Consider the following 16616-nt stretch of genomic DNA (forward strand, 5'->3'; position numbering starts at 1 on the left):
GGGGGGGGGGGGGGGGGGGGACGCTGTATGTTTCACCGCACTCGACTCTTCTCAGAACGAGGGCCGAGGAGGACATTATATAACCTACTGCTGCATCACAACAGCAGGCTTTGATGTTCGGGCTTGAATTGATGCTTGTGAAAGTTGTTTCAGATGACAAAAGCATCACTCGAGATAATATAATGGAATATGTGCTCTTATATCTCTGCGTCTTTTCGCCCTGGAGGTCTTTTGATAGTGCCCAAAGCAAATTACATCTTAAAACAGTCATTTACCTGTCAGGAAGGGTTAGGTTGGATAGTCCACAAATCTTCCTGTCAACACACGGAAATTACTCTTCAGCAAAGAAACAATCCTTTTATAAAATCTCTTGACAGTGTGTTCTCGGTGCAAATAAATCTGGAGAAACCTATTTAAACAAACTGATAACACAGGCTTTATGTAATTTAAGTAAACGGCCCTTTTAGACTAATACAGCTATGTCATGATGAGTATCTCTCTGAGTAACTCTTGATTGACTGCTCATTCAGATTTGCAACCTAAACATCCAAAAAGATTATCCAGCTTCCAAACTGAGCTCCACTTACCCTTTTGTATCATGCGGCATGCAGTCAGTCTGTTTACATTTGATTTTTTCATTTTGTTTTTTCTTGGATAAGCATGAGTTCTGGTATTCTGGTTGTTTCGTCATGTTGCTGGGTTTTGATCGTTGCCACTAGAAGTCCGGCTCCTTAGAGCTTACCTGCATTCTGTCAGTAATCAGCACACTTCTCGTCATTCAGTAATCACCTCTCCTTAAGCACACACTCCCTGGTGCTCCTCAAGTCTTCATCAGATCAACCTGGTAGTTCTTGTGACTCGGATTCTTGCCTGATTCTGCCGGTTTTGTTATTTAAATTATCGGGTTTTGTTCTTCATCTTCCTGCCACTAAGCTGCCTGCGTTTAGGTCTTTGCTTCAACTCACCGGCCACCTAACAGGACAAAAAGCTAATGAGTTTATCTGGTGTCAAAGCTTGTATGGTAGGGGCCTTTCTTCCTGAAAGTGGCTGCTATGAACAGAGCTGTAAAGACAGGATTTTAAAGGTGGTTTTGTTTTATTGTGGTATTTTCACACAGATTCCTGATCCCTACAGTGTAGTTATGCTCAACTGCAGTCCTAACAGCAACACAAGGAATATAGGAGGTATGATATAATAACTACGTGTGTGTTCCTCTGTGTTGAATCCGAACACCTGGGTAACTGCGTGCAGATGACGATGCACTTTCAGCTGCTCCCCCGTTAGTGCATCAGGTATGACGGTGAGAAGACAGGAACGCACGCTCTCATGTGCGTCTGGTAAACAATCACGCAATCAAATTTCCTCATTTGCTTCGGTTCTAAACCCCTCCAGCGCGGAACCCCTCCCATTATTAGAACCTGATCGTTCTCGATTTTCGACGTGCTCATGTGAAACCTGCTTGTAGAAAAAAAGAATTATTGGTTTTAATATGCTAGTTTTGTTGGCAAACCTTGCACAAAATATGATTTGTTTAGTCTAAATATAGACAATGTGTACATTTTAAATGCCCTTTTCTACCAATAAAACAAGCTACCATAATATAAAACTGAAAGAACAAAGAGAAGGCAGCTTTTTTCCTCAAGTCTAAGAGTGTTGACACCATAAAAGCATCCTTGAGTCTGTATTTTACTCAGGGCCAGTGGTCAGCTGTAGTGAACATTTCCTACACAGTGGTGTCCTTTATTTTCTCCCTGCTGCTGCTGTTGTTCTCTTCTCCTGCTTTAACCCTTTGCCTCCGCTATCACTCCATCTCCTCACCCCGGGGCCCCGTGTTCTCCTAGATCCCGCTCGTGGCAAGGTCTGCCACTGCCACCGCTTCGTTCTCGCCTTTTTCCCTCCGTCTAGTTATTTCTATCTTTTCTCCTCCCTACATTTCTCTCACCTTGGGCCCAGGGTGGGGGGAGGCGGTGGTGGTGATGGTGGGGGCCTCAGCTGTCTGAACAATACAAATCGATCACTTATGAAGGAGGAGAGGAGAAGGCGGAGGAGGAGAATATGAGGTTAGGCGAGATAAAAGGAAGAAACAATGAGGCTGGATCAGAAATAGCTGGTTTCACACAGCAAACCACAAAACAAAAACAAAATAAATAAAAACAAAGGAGCCACTTTGTTGTCAATCAGAACCTAAAAACTATCATCCCGGCTCGTCTTTGCATCTCGGAGAAAAAGACTGCGTGTATCTGATGGGCTGGCTTTTCACATGTGAATATTTAATGAAAGCTTCATGAATAATTCATTAAAGCAAGCAGCTGCGTTTGAGCCTAAGTGGACATGTGAGGAGTCCAATCCAGACAGACTCTGACTGCTACCGTTCACCCTCACCGAAGCCTGTGTGCACCCAACAATCTGCTGCATACATGTGTGCATTAAGGATGCTCTCGGCATCCCAGTCTTGTCTGGTCCCTTTACTCCTTCCCCATTCCTTCAAATGCACAACTGCAGACAGGAAACCAAATAAAAACAGAGAGAAAGTGGATGGATACTCCCTGACATCTCTTTCCAACACTCCCTCCATCACTCCCGCAGCCACTCACTGTTCAATCTCCAGATCTCATTCCATATTTTCTCCGGGCCGCCTCCTCTCCTCTGTTTTCATGCCTCCATCCGTCTCCGCCCGTCACTCAATACTACCTTCTGCCTCGGTTTGTTATTGGCCCCGGCTCGACTCTGGTCAGGACATCGCGTTCCAGTTAACATGGATCCCTGCTCTACCTGTGGGGCTGCAGCCTCTACTATAAATGCTCGCTGACCTGGTTTGCACAAAATCTGACAACTCAAATGCAGTGTGGTTGGACTGATGGATCAGTTCAGAGCCTTCCTTTCCCCTGAATAAAGAGCGGATTTCCAGTGAAGCATCCAGCAGTATTTGAAAACACGCCATTTACAGGCTTATGACGTCACTGTTTTTGCTAATTAAGGGAATCCATGTGTTATTTTTGGACATGACTTGTACTCAGAGTACGTATACTGAATGGCAAAAAGCCCCGACTCCATGACGAGGGCTGCTTGAATGACTTGAAAAGTCAAGTCGTTCAAGGTAGAAATCACTTCCACTTGATTTTCAAGTGGAAATCATTCAAACAGATTAAGCAAGAAGGGCTCCAGCGTGGCAACTCCAAAAAGCTTAAAGAAGGGGCCAAATGGGTCGCTGCAAATGATAAAAATTAAAATCCAGAATTAGAAATGTGACTTGCAGTGAACAATATGTTGATTATGTTAGATTTTATGGCAAAAATTAGTTAATTATGCTATGAAACACACTGCACACTTTTTTTGCTCTTTAATGTAAACTCAAACATTTGCTATTTGGATATTTTTTTCTTCAGTTTTCTGCTTTGTTTGTTCTTCCATCACTCATAATGGAGCCTGAATGTTGTGTGAAAACACAGTGACCATCGAGCAGTACACACTCACTTGGATTAAATGAATTTGCGCTGAGGGTTTTTGCAATCAAGTTTTTTTTAGTTACTCAAATCATTAAATCCCTGCTATAAAATTAAAAAAAAAAAAAAGCTATTCAGTAATTCCCATTCATAGTCTGTAACTATGTGTTTTCTGGCTTTTGAAGGGGGAAAAATGTGGATAATCTTTTTGGTCTGTGTTGTGAATCAAGATAAAATATTAGCTGGTATTGTCCATCAGGATAATATTATTAGGAAGCTTTTCTTGGAAAAACAAAAGTGCTGAAAATTACTTTTAGAGTTACCGCCTTCACACAGTAAATCATGGGCTGAACAGGTGATTTTCAAAGATATTACCTGCTTGAAATGACAGCAGAGCAAAAATTAAAACTGTCAGTTTACAACTGCAGTATGAATTGAGAGCTTTGTTATTTTTATTTTAATGACAAACTCTGTTTTTAAGTTCAACCAGGCATCCAGGCCTTGAAATGTTTTGCATTGTGATTTTTCTTGCTACTGAATATAAGTACATAAGAGTATGAATATGCGACTATTATACTACTTTGAAAATAGAGAGAAAATAGTGATTAAGAATAATTAATTTCTATGAATTATTCTTAGGGTGATTCTTAGGTTATTCTAGGGTGATGAACAAGTCACATCTCCCATTGTAACCAGACATTTGGAAATGAACCATTTATTTTGAAACCCAATGGAGAGTTAATAATAAAAGGAGATAGGAGCTAATAATATCGGCATAAGGAGCTGATTTTGTTGAATGATGTGTTTGAGTTCCAGTTTGAGATCAGACTAAGAAAGAATTTTATATATATATATATTTAAACAGCCACTTTGTGCACGGCAGGACAATGGGATAAAGTCCAACTCTGTTGAACAAATACCTTTTGACCTGTTCACTGACCCTCACACACTAACGGCCTGCACTGGTGGTCCGGACATGACATGTGTTGGTCACTGTGAATCTCTGGAGACACACACAGGCGCTTGATGTCCTCTGCCCCTGATGAGGCCTCCTGGCTACACTCTGCTGCTGTCTGCCGCTTTTAATAGTTCATAGGACTGGACAGAACTCAGAGGCACTGATGTAGAAACTTACAGTAACGCTCAAACACTTCTGAGCTATTTCGGGTTAAAACCTACAGTCCTTTTAGGAGACTTTCTACGTCCCTGTCAATGAGAAATGTGTTAATGGGGCAGATTTAGTGTAATGGCTCTTTACAGATAATACTGCAAAGTTTTAAATAGCCTGTTGTAAAGGTTTGTGGTGTTTGGTTTGACTTTTGTCCTTTGGTTGTTTTTTCCACGTGTCATGGTTTGTTTGGATCTATTTGTTTTGGTTAGTTGGTCCTAATTTTGCAGTTCTCCTTGTTCTCATCTGCTTTACCTTGTGCTGGTCCACAACACTGATTACAACACCTGTTGCTCATGCATTATTTTACTCCTCATCTTTAAATACTCTGCAGTCTTTTTTATCTTAAAATCCTTAACAAATTTAGACAGTGCAACAGGTCCTTTAGTCACAGTTTAAGAACCAGTTTCTGTAGATGAATTTCCATTTGGAGCTTGTTGGGTTTTTTTTGTATTTATTGAGGTTTATTTAGAAGAAAAGTGAACTCTTTATTACCTCCTGCCAGTAAGATCAAGTTTTTCGTCCTCTAAAACCAGTTGTTACATTAACAAAGCCCTGATTGTGCAGTGGAACTGAAATCTGACAACTAATTTGTGATCCTATCTGGTGGACGAGTTCAGCATCTATCGATATTAACAAAAGGTGCTTCTCTATATCTAATAGGAATATAAATGTGTGTAACCTGAGTCTGCCATCATTTCCAAATGTTAACCTAGTATTGACCTAAAAGTAAACAATCAAACTGAAAACAAAGGGCAACAAAGTACAATGAAAATGCAGAAACATAATTCTGATAGAAAGTATAAACCTATGCAAACCTAACAATCTTGTGACACACAGTGGAAAGCATAAAACTCTGGTTTGAAACAAGTCCAATTAAGAATTCAGTGATCTTGTGAAAAACATACACATTTCTTGTGGAATTTTGAGCAGATTTTATCTAATGAAAATGACTATACAAGAAACCTGGTAAAATGATGACATACAAAAAGAATTATATCCAGGCTGCTTAACAAGACATTGTTCTTTGGGGTAAACTGACCCCAAGGTCAGACTGTGCAATGCTCAGAAAATTGCAAAAAGCCCAAGAGTTCCATTTCAGATACTACAGACCTCAGTTAGCAGGTTAAAGGGTCAAGCTCATGTCAGTGTAATTAGAAAAAAACTGAACAAGTATGAGTTGTTTGGAAGGGTTGAGGGAAAAAAAACCCTCTTCTCTCTAAAAAGATCATGGCAGCATAATTTAGGCTTGTGAAGCTGTATCTTAACGAACCACGAGAATTCTGGAACCATGTCGTTTGAACAGATGGGTCCAAAGTAGAGATGTTTGGCCATAATGCACAACACAATGCAAATGCAGCAAACCAGCACAAATATCTAATACCAGCTGTCAAACACAGAGGTGAAAGTGTGATGATTTGGGCTTTCTTGCTGCCACAGGACCTGGGATTGGGGGGCTATAAGAGAGCTTAGCAAAAACAAATTTATACAAACTTCACTAAACTAAAGCAACACTGGTAATAGGAGTGCACCAAAATCCCTCCACAACCATGTGAGAGACTGAAAAAGTCCTACAGAAAAAAAATACTTCAAGTTATTTCTCCTAAAGACAATTCTACAAGCTGCTGAATGGGGTGGACTTTTTAAACAAACAAAAAAAAAAAAACACACACACACAACTTTTCTATTTTTGCATCATAAATAATGTCATGATAGAATCTGCTGTGGTTTTTTTTTTACACCTGAGGTGAGATTTGAATGATTTTAGAACTTGGTAAAGACCAGACCTTTTTTTATTATCCCCCAATACATAAAACCCAAAGATTTGAATAAGGGTGGACTTTCTTTTCCCATGACTGTAACATCAATCTATTGGGTTCATAACATTTGAATCAGGCAGGTAATTCTTTAAATTGTTTTTATGATTATGTTTGAAGTAGCGGCAAGCTAAAACAAATGCTTGTTTCATTACTGTTTAGATGGTTAAAGAAGCCTGGGAAATAACAGAAAAACAATCCTTCCTGGAGCACATAATCCTCAGAGGTCCAGGTTAAAAATAGACTTGTTTAGTTTAGTCCAGACCTCCAAACGGTGTGTGACATTAAGTGTCCGATTGAATTACACAGTGAACCCCCGAAGCTGCTCCAAGTTTTACACTGAGCACTGATTTCTCCTCTCAATGCAAATAATAGAGGGATATTCTCCAGCCACTCAAAACAGTGTCTGCTCCACCTGCAGTGCATCGGAGCGTGCTCCGGCTGTAATTGGGCATTGCACCGGTGACAGAGAGAGGCCGTCCATTCATCACAACTCCTTCCCACCCTCTTCTTCATCCGTTTCTCTCTCGGCCCTGTCGCTGCCAACTTGGACCAATCTCTCCCTCGCTCTCCAATTCTCTCCCCCCATCCCACCAACACCCCTTCGCCCCCCCACTGCTCCTTTTCCTCATTAAAGTGGGACCCAGGCAGTAGCGGTCACTGCCTCTCATTTATTTTCATTTGAAACTGGTGCAGCTCCACTGATCCTCTGGGGCTGCAGGAGGGAGAGGAGGATGGTGTCATTCTGATAACAACCGACACACACACACACACACACACACACACACCTCATACACACTCACGGACAAACGTACAGCATGTGCGCTCACGCACACAGTCTCAGGAAAAAAAAAAGGAGGAATATAGCACATCTGCCACACACGGTGGAGGTACACTCACGCACGCACACAGACACACTCCCCCAAAAATACAAAGGCATGTGCATCTGCCTGCAAGTAGATGCACTTTCACACCCATTTCAATTCATTTCACACACATATTCACACATTTCATGTACATGCAAGCTCCCATGCGCTTTCAAATCTGCACCCCGCACCTTCCAAACTGCCCTCCACCCACCTGCTTCTTGATTGTGGGATTTTGAGAAGGTGATGATAGCAGGGTGTGAATCAGGGGGCCAGTTAACCTACCCCTATTGTCACCCGTCTGATTGCCAGTATTGATCTGGGTGATTGGTGCACAAGAGCATTTCGCCGGAGCTGGTAAGGCACGTCCTCACTTCCTGCAAGAGTGTGTCCACGCATTGTATCAGAAGGGCGACGAGAGCGGCGCCACCTGACACTCTTGATTGAAAAGGTGCTCTGCAGATTAAATTGCTGTAGCAGAGACGATGTTGCCCTCCCTTCACCAAGGCTTTGACAGCTGGTTTAGCAGATACAAGAGGGCTAGAGGGAGGCAGAGGGGAGGGGAGGGAAGGAGTGTTTTAACGCCCACTGCCCTGACCCATTGGGAGAAATGGGAGTGAGAGGCAGTGATTCCAAACCAATGGCAACATCTCTAATAGGAGACTAATATCCTCCACACTATTAGATTGGGATTAGTTAGGGACAGTGGGTGTAGGGGGTAGGGGGGTGGGGGTGGCTTGGTTTAACTCAGCCAGAGAAAAAGAAGAAATGGAAGGGGTGGCACAAAACAAGGGGCTAATATGAACTCACAAAAGAAAACTTTTACACACCAAAAAAAATAGGCTGATTATTTGAGCTCTTGCCAGAATTCTCCAGACAATTCTCTGCTTTCAGGCATCCAACAGTCTGTAAGGAGCAAGACAGTGACATACTTTAACTCAGCACTTCAACACATTTGATTTGAAGTATAACAACGACTGGGAAGTTCAGACTTTGAAAGAGTACTCCAGATGTTGCAGCGTCATAAAGTTAAGGGACTCGCAGGAGACTGCTTCAACATAAAGTGGCACAACTCATTATTGCTGAAGCCTAGAAACTCTGAGTTTAGTTCTCCAGAAACTTTACAACTGTAGGAAACTTTTTTTTTTCTTTCTGCAAGACTCGGTAGCACCTGAACCTCAGACCTTTACTGTAAAGCACTCACTGCCCTTGCAGCCTGTAACACAGGTATAAATGCGTTACAGCCCAAGCTAAAATGATCAATGCTTGTAGACTAGGCTAAGGTATCAGAAGCTTTTAAAAAAGCAAGGACGCATCTATTTCCACTGGCTCTATAACTGACAAGTAAAGAAATCTGATAAGAAAAAAAACAATGTCTCTCCAGAAGAGAAGAAATGAAAATATTAGAGAGTTATGAAGCTATTAACTTATGTGAAATACTTTTGAGAAAGTAACTGAGCAACAGATAGCTAAGTGATGCCAACTATTCTACTTGCTTGTTTCAAGTCTTCACTGTTGCCACTGAAGAGCTCTAAACTCACCTACATAGAGACATGATTAAATCCTTATTGTGACATGATGTGGTCACAGCATGTTTGCCCTCTAGAGTTAGCTGTTTTTGGTTAGTTTTATTTTTACCTACAATTTGTTTTGTTTGGAAAACAGTGGTTAAATTTAGGCACCAAGCAAACGTTGTTATTTCCAGATGAGCCTTAAAATCTCTTACAAATGTCAAAGTGGGGTTGAACTGAGCTCTTTTGGCTGGGAATTGTTGAAACTTCTTTGTTTGATAAAAATGGTAATATTTTCATGGGGAGACGGGGCTGCTTTTGTAAACTGAAATGTTTTTCAAATGCACTGTACCATTTTGCAACATTTATATTCCATCATTTGTATCATATGTTACTAGTATTGTATCATTAGGATATAAACAACACAATACAATCATTTAGTATTGTTTGTATTGTATAGTTTTCACATGTACCCTGTACTATTGCATTGTAACAGCTGAGTTTAGGTTCAGGGCCTGAGGCTATAAAGCAATTTAGCATATTTGGATCATTATTGGTTGTCTTCATCATCTGCATGGTCAGCAAGTCAACCTGCTCTGGTGTTTAAAAAACAGGATGACAATTCTGTGAGAAGGACTTCATCTCTATCAAGATTATTTCTTGTCCAATGTGCCTGAAGATGACTTTAAAACATTTCGATCTGTCCTGTCATATGCAGCCTACCAGCGTACCTTTTGCAGCGTTGCACACTTGAGGCAAACCTCTGGAAAAATTCCCTCCCTCTTCCATCGCTCGAAACACCCGCTTAATGCAGAAAGCCACATTTTTCATTGGGAAAATTGCAAATGAAGGGCATGCCTCAAAACACAGTTTCATTTGTCACCCAATGAAGCATTCACCGATGCAGTCAGTAAATTATGGTGCAATAAATTACTACCTGCAAACATCAATGAAATATGTCGACTCGTTGCAAAACAACTCAACCTCAGCATGACTGTTTTTCATGATCAGGTGCGCAGCAGAAGCTCGCTTCTAATCTTTTATGCAACAGGAGGGGAGTTCACCGAAAGTGTGACGGGCGGAGTTTCACAGGTAAATTCACCAATAATGGGAACTTTGAAAAGAAAAACGCAACATTATGAAAAGCAGCTGGGTATCTATTTCTGTTCTGCGTGTTCTGTTTCAAAGCAGGGATGCCTCTTATCCTTCTCCTTCCCGTTGCTGTCAGTGCTCCTCATCACCCCCCTGCTACTGCTCCTCCTCCCGTTTTTCCTCATTTTTACGCAAAACTTAGCCATGCGGGGGAGGGGGGGACACACACACATTTATTTAACCATGACCTCCTGCTCAGCCATCGTCCTCCCATTTGTGATTAATACATGCAAGAAATTGTGCAGACTTGAATAAATAACTAAAATAAATAACAAAAGGCAGATGCAGGCTCTGCTAGGTGGCTCGGAAAATGTCACATCCTGCTTCGGTTGAGTGGATGCCTTTGGTCTTAATATCAAGGCCCTCCCATCAATCTGTGTTCCATCTCTCTTTCTATTAAACAGCAACACCGGAGCACAAATCTGGTTTGCAAAGATTTCCACCCCCCACCCCCCTTGGCAACGAACTCCATTTCCATTAAGTTATTCTAAGGCTGAAAATGTTGTTTTAAGGACTTTAAAACTTCACGAGAGAAGAATTTTATTAGCAGAAACTTAAAAATGGGCGCTGACTCGAAGAGATGCTGCAGCACTTGACACATCAAGGAAAAAAGTAAGAATATAATTCATACATATTCATGCTTACGTGGGAGGAATAATACAAAAATGGAAATTAGCTGAAAGGCAAACACAGCAAGCGTTTGATGAATACTGTATGTAAACAAAAACAACTGAAATGTGAATGAAGTCAAAGGTGAATGACACTGAAAAGGCAGATATTCAATTAAAAGCAGAGAAAAACAGCTCTGAGTGGCAGACTGTTTTCTGTTGCAGCTTTAACTGCCTGTCCCGGACACAATCCTGCAAACACAGCAGGAGGAGAGTTGAACAGAGAGGAAGACAGAGACGCACAGATGAAAAAAAAAGAACAAAAAACAAACAAAAAAAAAAACAGAAGTAAAAGAACTGGATGTTATGCTTGACTGGCTGCAGAAAAGCAGTGAGAAACCTCCTGCCAGCAACACACAGAGGCAGAGCGCCCAGGTAGAAAGCCTCACAATAAAACCTGCTCAAACCGTCTAAAATGAAGGCCAGCGACTGTACAGCTGTACTTTGTTTCTCTTCTTCTGCCCTTCAAACAAACAAACCAAAAAAAAAAGACGCTTAAAAGTAGCAACAAGGCATCAGTTTAGCTGGAAGTATAACGGGGCATGGAGACAACATCTGGGTCAGGAAAATGGGTCTTCACGTGTGTGTTTTGGTGTGTGTGTGTGTTTGTTGTACCTCAGCAGCAGCTCTTCGGTTCTTATGGATCCTGCACCGGTTGCTGCAGGAGGGGGGCCACAAGTGCCATCACCGCGCACAGTCCCCACAAAACCCAGCTCGGACGAATGCTCCAACATTATACGGGCAGCTTCTCAGGCTCTCTTCTTGGGTTTGACTTTTTTTTTTTTTTTTCCTACCCGTCCTCTGCTTTCGACAAGCTTCTCTGTCTCCCGCCTTGTTCCTCTCAGCCTGTGCCGTTGTTCCCCTTTTCTCTCACGCAGAAACAAGCCCCCCTCCACACACCCCGCCATCCCCCACCTCCCTCCTGCTCTCTCTGTTAGAGCAGCAGAGCAGTGGAGACCCTGCTGGCTTGCCTTGCTGAAGTAATCCCCTGTGACAGCTCAGCTCATGTTGTTATGTTGTGGGCCTATTTGAGTCTAATACTACAGCTCTGGAACAAGCGAGGCCCGGCCCAGCTCTGGACTGCCTGCATGGCCGCTGGGCATGGCCCGGTCCGGCCGTGCCAACAATGCCTGCTATTCACATTTATTGCACATCATGTCTGCGCTTTTGGCACAACTATGCCCGGTCCAGAGAGCCAGAGCAGAAAACAAACCAACCCTGACTCAGTGTTTCAATCCTTTCATTAATCCTGTACATCCTGATAAACATGAATCTAATGGGGTAGTCCAGATTTTTCAAAAAGGGGTGAACTATTGATGAACATTTAATATCTTACTTGTTGTTGATAGTTCTTCGAAGAGCCTCAGTTTGGCGAAAGATCAGATTAGCTGTTCCATCTGGTCAGATGGAACAGCTAACAGCTAGTCAGTGCAGGGCCAAGACAGAAGTTGACTGGCGCCCTAATAAAACTCCAATCTCATTTTTTTTAACAGTTTCTGTGAACTGTACTTTATCAACCTTGACACCACTGTTTATTCGGTATTACGTGGTTATTCCAGCAATAATATTCCAACAGGAAGTGCCCTCAGGCTTCACAGGAAGGGCTACAGATTACTGCAGCTGCTCCCATTTGCGTTTTAAAGTAACCATAAATTTCCAGGCAAATAACCATGTAATGCAAAGTTTTCTAAAAGTGTTTGTGTAAAAAATTAAAACTTTTGAGATTGGAGTTGTTTTAAGACAACAGCAATCAACTTTAGTCGTGTTTGGGCTTGCCATTAGCTCATTAGTATTAAACTATTTCTTCAAACTGAGGTTGGTCAAAGAGATAGACAACAGGTAGGATATTGACCGTTAAGAACCTTTCCACAGTACCCCCTTTCAAAAGATCTGAACTGCCCTGTTAGCAAATGATAAAAATGCCAAGATTAGCACCAAGTAGGTCATGCTCTGGCTTCTGAAAATTTATAAAGGAGCATAAATATCTTAAAGACGACATATCACAAAAGGTACTGTACCTGAAGTCAGAGGTAGAATTATTTAACGATTTTCCCATAAAGTCGGATCATATTGTACCATTTCACTGCATGATGTATGATATCAGATCATATACCAACTGAGAATATTTTTGCAAAACAAATCCAACAAAAACCCATTCAGGCTGTGCTTCAAAGTTGGTGAAATTAGATACAACTTCAAATCAATAAACAGTTTAAAGTCTGTCTTAAGTCAGGCACCTTTTTCTAACTTTTGTTTTCACAGGAAGTCCATGTTAAACCTTTAAACCCAACATAAAACAAAGAAACAAATAAGGTTTCTTTTCAACAAAACATGATTGTTTAAGCCAATGTTTGGAGAAACAGTTAATACTAGAATTCCATTTCTCAAGCTCGCACATCACTGGGCTGCAGCTCTTGGTGACAAATTGAGAATGATATTCAGCAGGGAATTTTAAAAAGTTCGGAAGGGCTCTCAACTTCCTCATGTGAGTCGCAGGGGCATGCTCTTGTGTCACAATTTGGAATGCTTGAAAATTTGCGCAACAAATTTACCCTCAAAAAAGTCAGTTGTTGAGGGCGTCTGGAACCCGTCTCAAACCCTCAATTTAATTTCTGTGAGTCAGAAAGTGTGAATGATGTGAGACAACTTTGGAAGGGTTTGGTGAAACAGCAAAACCAAATTGTAACTAATTGGAGACCAAAAATAAAATATAACCTAATTAAATGACATTTAAGACATTTTCAAATGTCAAATGTCACAACCTTTCTGCAGTTATGTACTTAAACATGTTGTATATACCAAATCAGTGTGACTCAAAGTGAAAATTTGCGTATTTTCTCACATTTTTTGTGTCCCCAACTGGTCGTTGACAGCTGCAACCCAGTGAGATACAGGCTTCAGAAATGCACTCATCCTGTTTCCAATAAGCTTTCTAGAAATGTAGGGTGGAACACCGGACCAAAGCTGTTTACCCTCCTGAGAAAAAGCTCTTATGGGAGAAACCTTCAGGAAAACAAGAATGCTGTAAAATAATTCTAAGCCTCGTGATAACAGTCCATAAAGGCCCCAAGAATGTCTGCAAATATACACAGTTAAAAGGCAAATCTCAATAGAACTACAATTTTGTACACAGTTAAAATATTTCTAAAAGTGTATTATGCATATTTATGCTAGAAACAACTGATCACATTTAATTATATCAGATCCAGGTCTGAGTGTTCACCCTCTTTTCTTTGGAAACCTTGATGTAGTGTCCCAACATAACCGAACTCGAATCCCCCCCGCCCGCCCCTGCAGAAACGGCCAGTCTGATCTCCAGAGACTCGGCTCAGTCCGGCGGATCGCACCCAGCAGGAGTCAGCCCAGACAGGCATGCCTCGGCGAGCAGGCCTCCCAGAGGAGGAGCTGCCACATCAGACTCCACATACCTGGCACATCACAGCCTCTCCTCCCCATAGGAGGCTGGGGCTGAAGACACAAGCAGGGAGCTGCTGATTAAAAATTCATCTCTGTTTATTATGATTTATGCATGTTTCGCTGAGCCAGGAACGTAAAGGAGAGGAGAGCGGAGAACAGCTTCATTAGCGCATATTGTGCGTCTGTGTGTGGGTACGGCGTCTCCGCCCGTTTGTGTTTGCGCGTGTGTGGCTGGCAGGTGGGGAATAGTTAAAATTATGGATCGTACGTGAGCTTCATTAGAATGTTTGGCATACGGGGCAAAATCATCTGTCTTCACCAAACACCTGCATTTCCCTGAAAAACAACAATTGAAATCCTAAATCATCTGAAGTGCACGGGCCATCAGCATTAAAATGCACAAGCCCCTTTCGCTAAGTTCTAACTTAATTACCTATTTCCACCTCTGTTGTTTGTAATTCTAATCAAATCTGCCTCTCACTGCACTTCTGTCACAGCCGACAATGATGGCAGGCGTGCAGCCGTAACAAATATTGACAAAAAAGAAGAAGACGAAGAAGAAGAAGTGGAGGACAATGACAGCATGAAACTGGTCATGGAGCTAAACAGGCAAAATTATCTTGTGCTTTTTCCAAATCTAACAGATGCTGCAGCCACTGATCGTATGTTGCTGACTGTTAGTTACAGTGACAGCTGAATGCGAAGAACATAAAGAACATGACAGGAGCACAGATTGGAGAATGGAATGAAGCATGCACAATGTCTTCGTTTCCCTCAAAGACACAGAAATGGTAAAGAAATGACTTAATCTGCCTAAAGAACTTCTTTAAGCGACACATTTAGTTGGTTTCCATCTTCTTGTTTTTTTTTTTTTGCTTCAGTTTTTCGATGTCAGACAGGACCGTAAACGTCTTCAACGCTGACACGTATGATTTCTGACATCTATTCTTGTCAGGTTGTTCTGGACATCAAGAGTTCTCCTCAAGCAGCAAATAAACTTGTCAACTTGGGTGAACATCTTCACAACAACTGTCTCCAGATGCTTGACCGTCCACAGGCAAAACACATCCACTCCCAGCTCATGAAGTGGGGTAAAGACCCCCAATAAAAGTCTTTCAAAGTTGTACTTTGCTCTTTCATGTGCATCAACAAAGTAGAAACTAAAGATCCTCATAGTTCAGACATTTGTTTGAATGAACACCTACCTTTAAAAAGGCCATTTGTGATGCAACACTGTGTTGAGATGTTGAACACAACTAAACTATCTGTGTAAATTTCTCAGCCTGACACGACAAATTAGTTCAAATTAAAACTAATTAGCATGAAATATGTATCTATCATTTAATCATCTGCTTTTCAAATTAGCTTAAAAACATTAAACACATTTAAAAGGAAAGTAACATTTCTTGAAATGATACGTAATGCTCGCTGCCTTTTGAGTCAAAGATGGCACATGATTTGTTACTGCTTGGTGTATATGTTAGGGATGACTCTTGCCTACTACATCATCCCTTTATATCTGACAAACGACTGAGCTACAGCCATTTTTGTGTTGGCAAAGGTCAGTTAGCTGTGGCAGTCATCTTGAATTGGATTGACTCCACAAACCCATCAGTTGTAGATGTACACCCAATGATTACTTGGAAAGTTTCATTAAAATGTGTCTATCATTCATGAGATATGGCAGTTTGACAACTCCAGTACTCTTGTGGTTTGTGTGGTTGCATACAGAAGCAACCATATAACTAAACATATTTAGTTTGAGTCATTCAGCAGCTTATTGTGAAATTCCTACATGCTTGCATCAAGTCAATTTTTTTAGTCATCTCTGTTCATATTTTAGATTCACTGCCTTTGCAGCACTTCAAGGATAACATTTTTATGCACTTTTGTCTGAACCAAGGTCTGCATTTGATTGGCACAGTGCATTCAAACGTGGCACCCAAAGGAGTTGTATTTAAATTACTGTTTTTTGGAGTACTAAGCCAAAGGACACTATATTCACCGACTGACATTTGTCACACAAGTGCTGAACTCTTTACGATGACGTGGAAAAGCTGTTGAAAGGCAGACTTGATTTATTCAGTGTGATTCCATCCTGTTACAGCCTTTAATTGGCTCTAACGAGGGGCCCCACGGAAGGCTTGGATCTGTCTCCATTATCTTCGCTGCTGTAAACTTGAATCATGCATGTGCTCAAGTGTTCTTAGTGAAACTTTCAGGAAGTAATCACTTAATGTACATCTACAACTGATTACCTTTTGGAGACAATCTAATTCAAGATGGCTGCTACAGCTAATTGACGATAGCAAACACCAAAATTACTACACTACACATTACTATGACCAACTGTCTTTTCTCAAAAAAAACATGGTTTGTGTCTAAAACTCTTGCTGAAAGGTGGTGAGGATTACGCATTTATTCAAGGAATGCTAAGTCTTAAGTTTAAACCTGTGACTGTATGTTTATTACTTAGGAGCCACTCTGCCTTCTTCCTTACTCATGACAGCACTCCCCTCACTGAAAATGAGCATCTTGTTCTTGTCATTCACGGGGAACACCCAGCCTGACGCT

At 41.4% G+C, this 16616-nt stretch overlaps 1 protein-coding gene across 5 annotated transcripts in view; it reads right to left on the minus strand.

Moving 5' to 3' along the window:
* The window catches only part of celf2 (cugbp, Elav-like family member 2), a 247913-nt gene that overhangs the window by 162682 nt on the left and 68615 nt on the right, over positions 1–16616 (minus strand). For 2 of the 5 annotated variants that reach the window (XM_037981130.1, XM_037981129.1), the window contains exon 1: positions 11241–11398. The exons of 1 other annotated variant lie outside the window; for it this stretch is intronic. In XM_037981130.1, the coding sequence (XP_037837058.1) occupies positions 11241–11359 (119 nt within the window). In that variant the 5' untranslated portion in view covers positions 11360–11398. Of the gene's footprint in view, positions 1–11240; positions 11403–16616 lie in introns of those variants that run through there. 2 more of the 5 variants (XM_037981132.1, XM_037981131.1) reach the window with 2 other exon arrangements.

Source organism: Kryptolebias marmoratus, linkage group LG18 (assembly GCF_001649575.2).
Source record: "Kryptolebias marmoratus isolate JLee-2015 linkage group LG18, ASM164957v2, whole genome shotgun sequence".
In the NCBI taxonomy this organism is placed as follows: domain Eukaryota; kingdom Metazoa; phylum Chordata; class Actinopteri; order Cyprinodontiformes; family Rivulidae; genus Kryptolebias; species Kryptolebias marmoratus.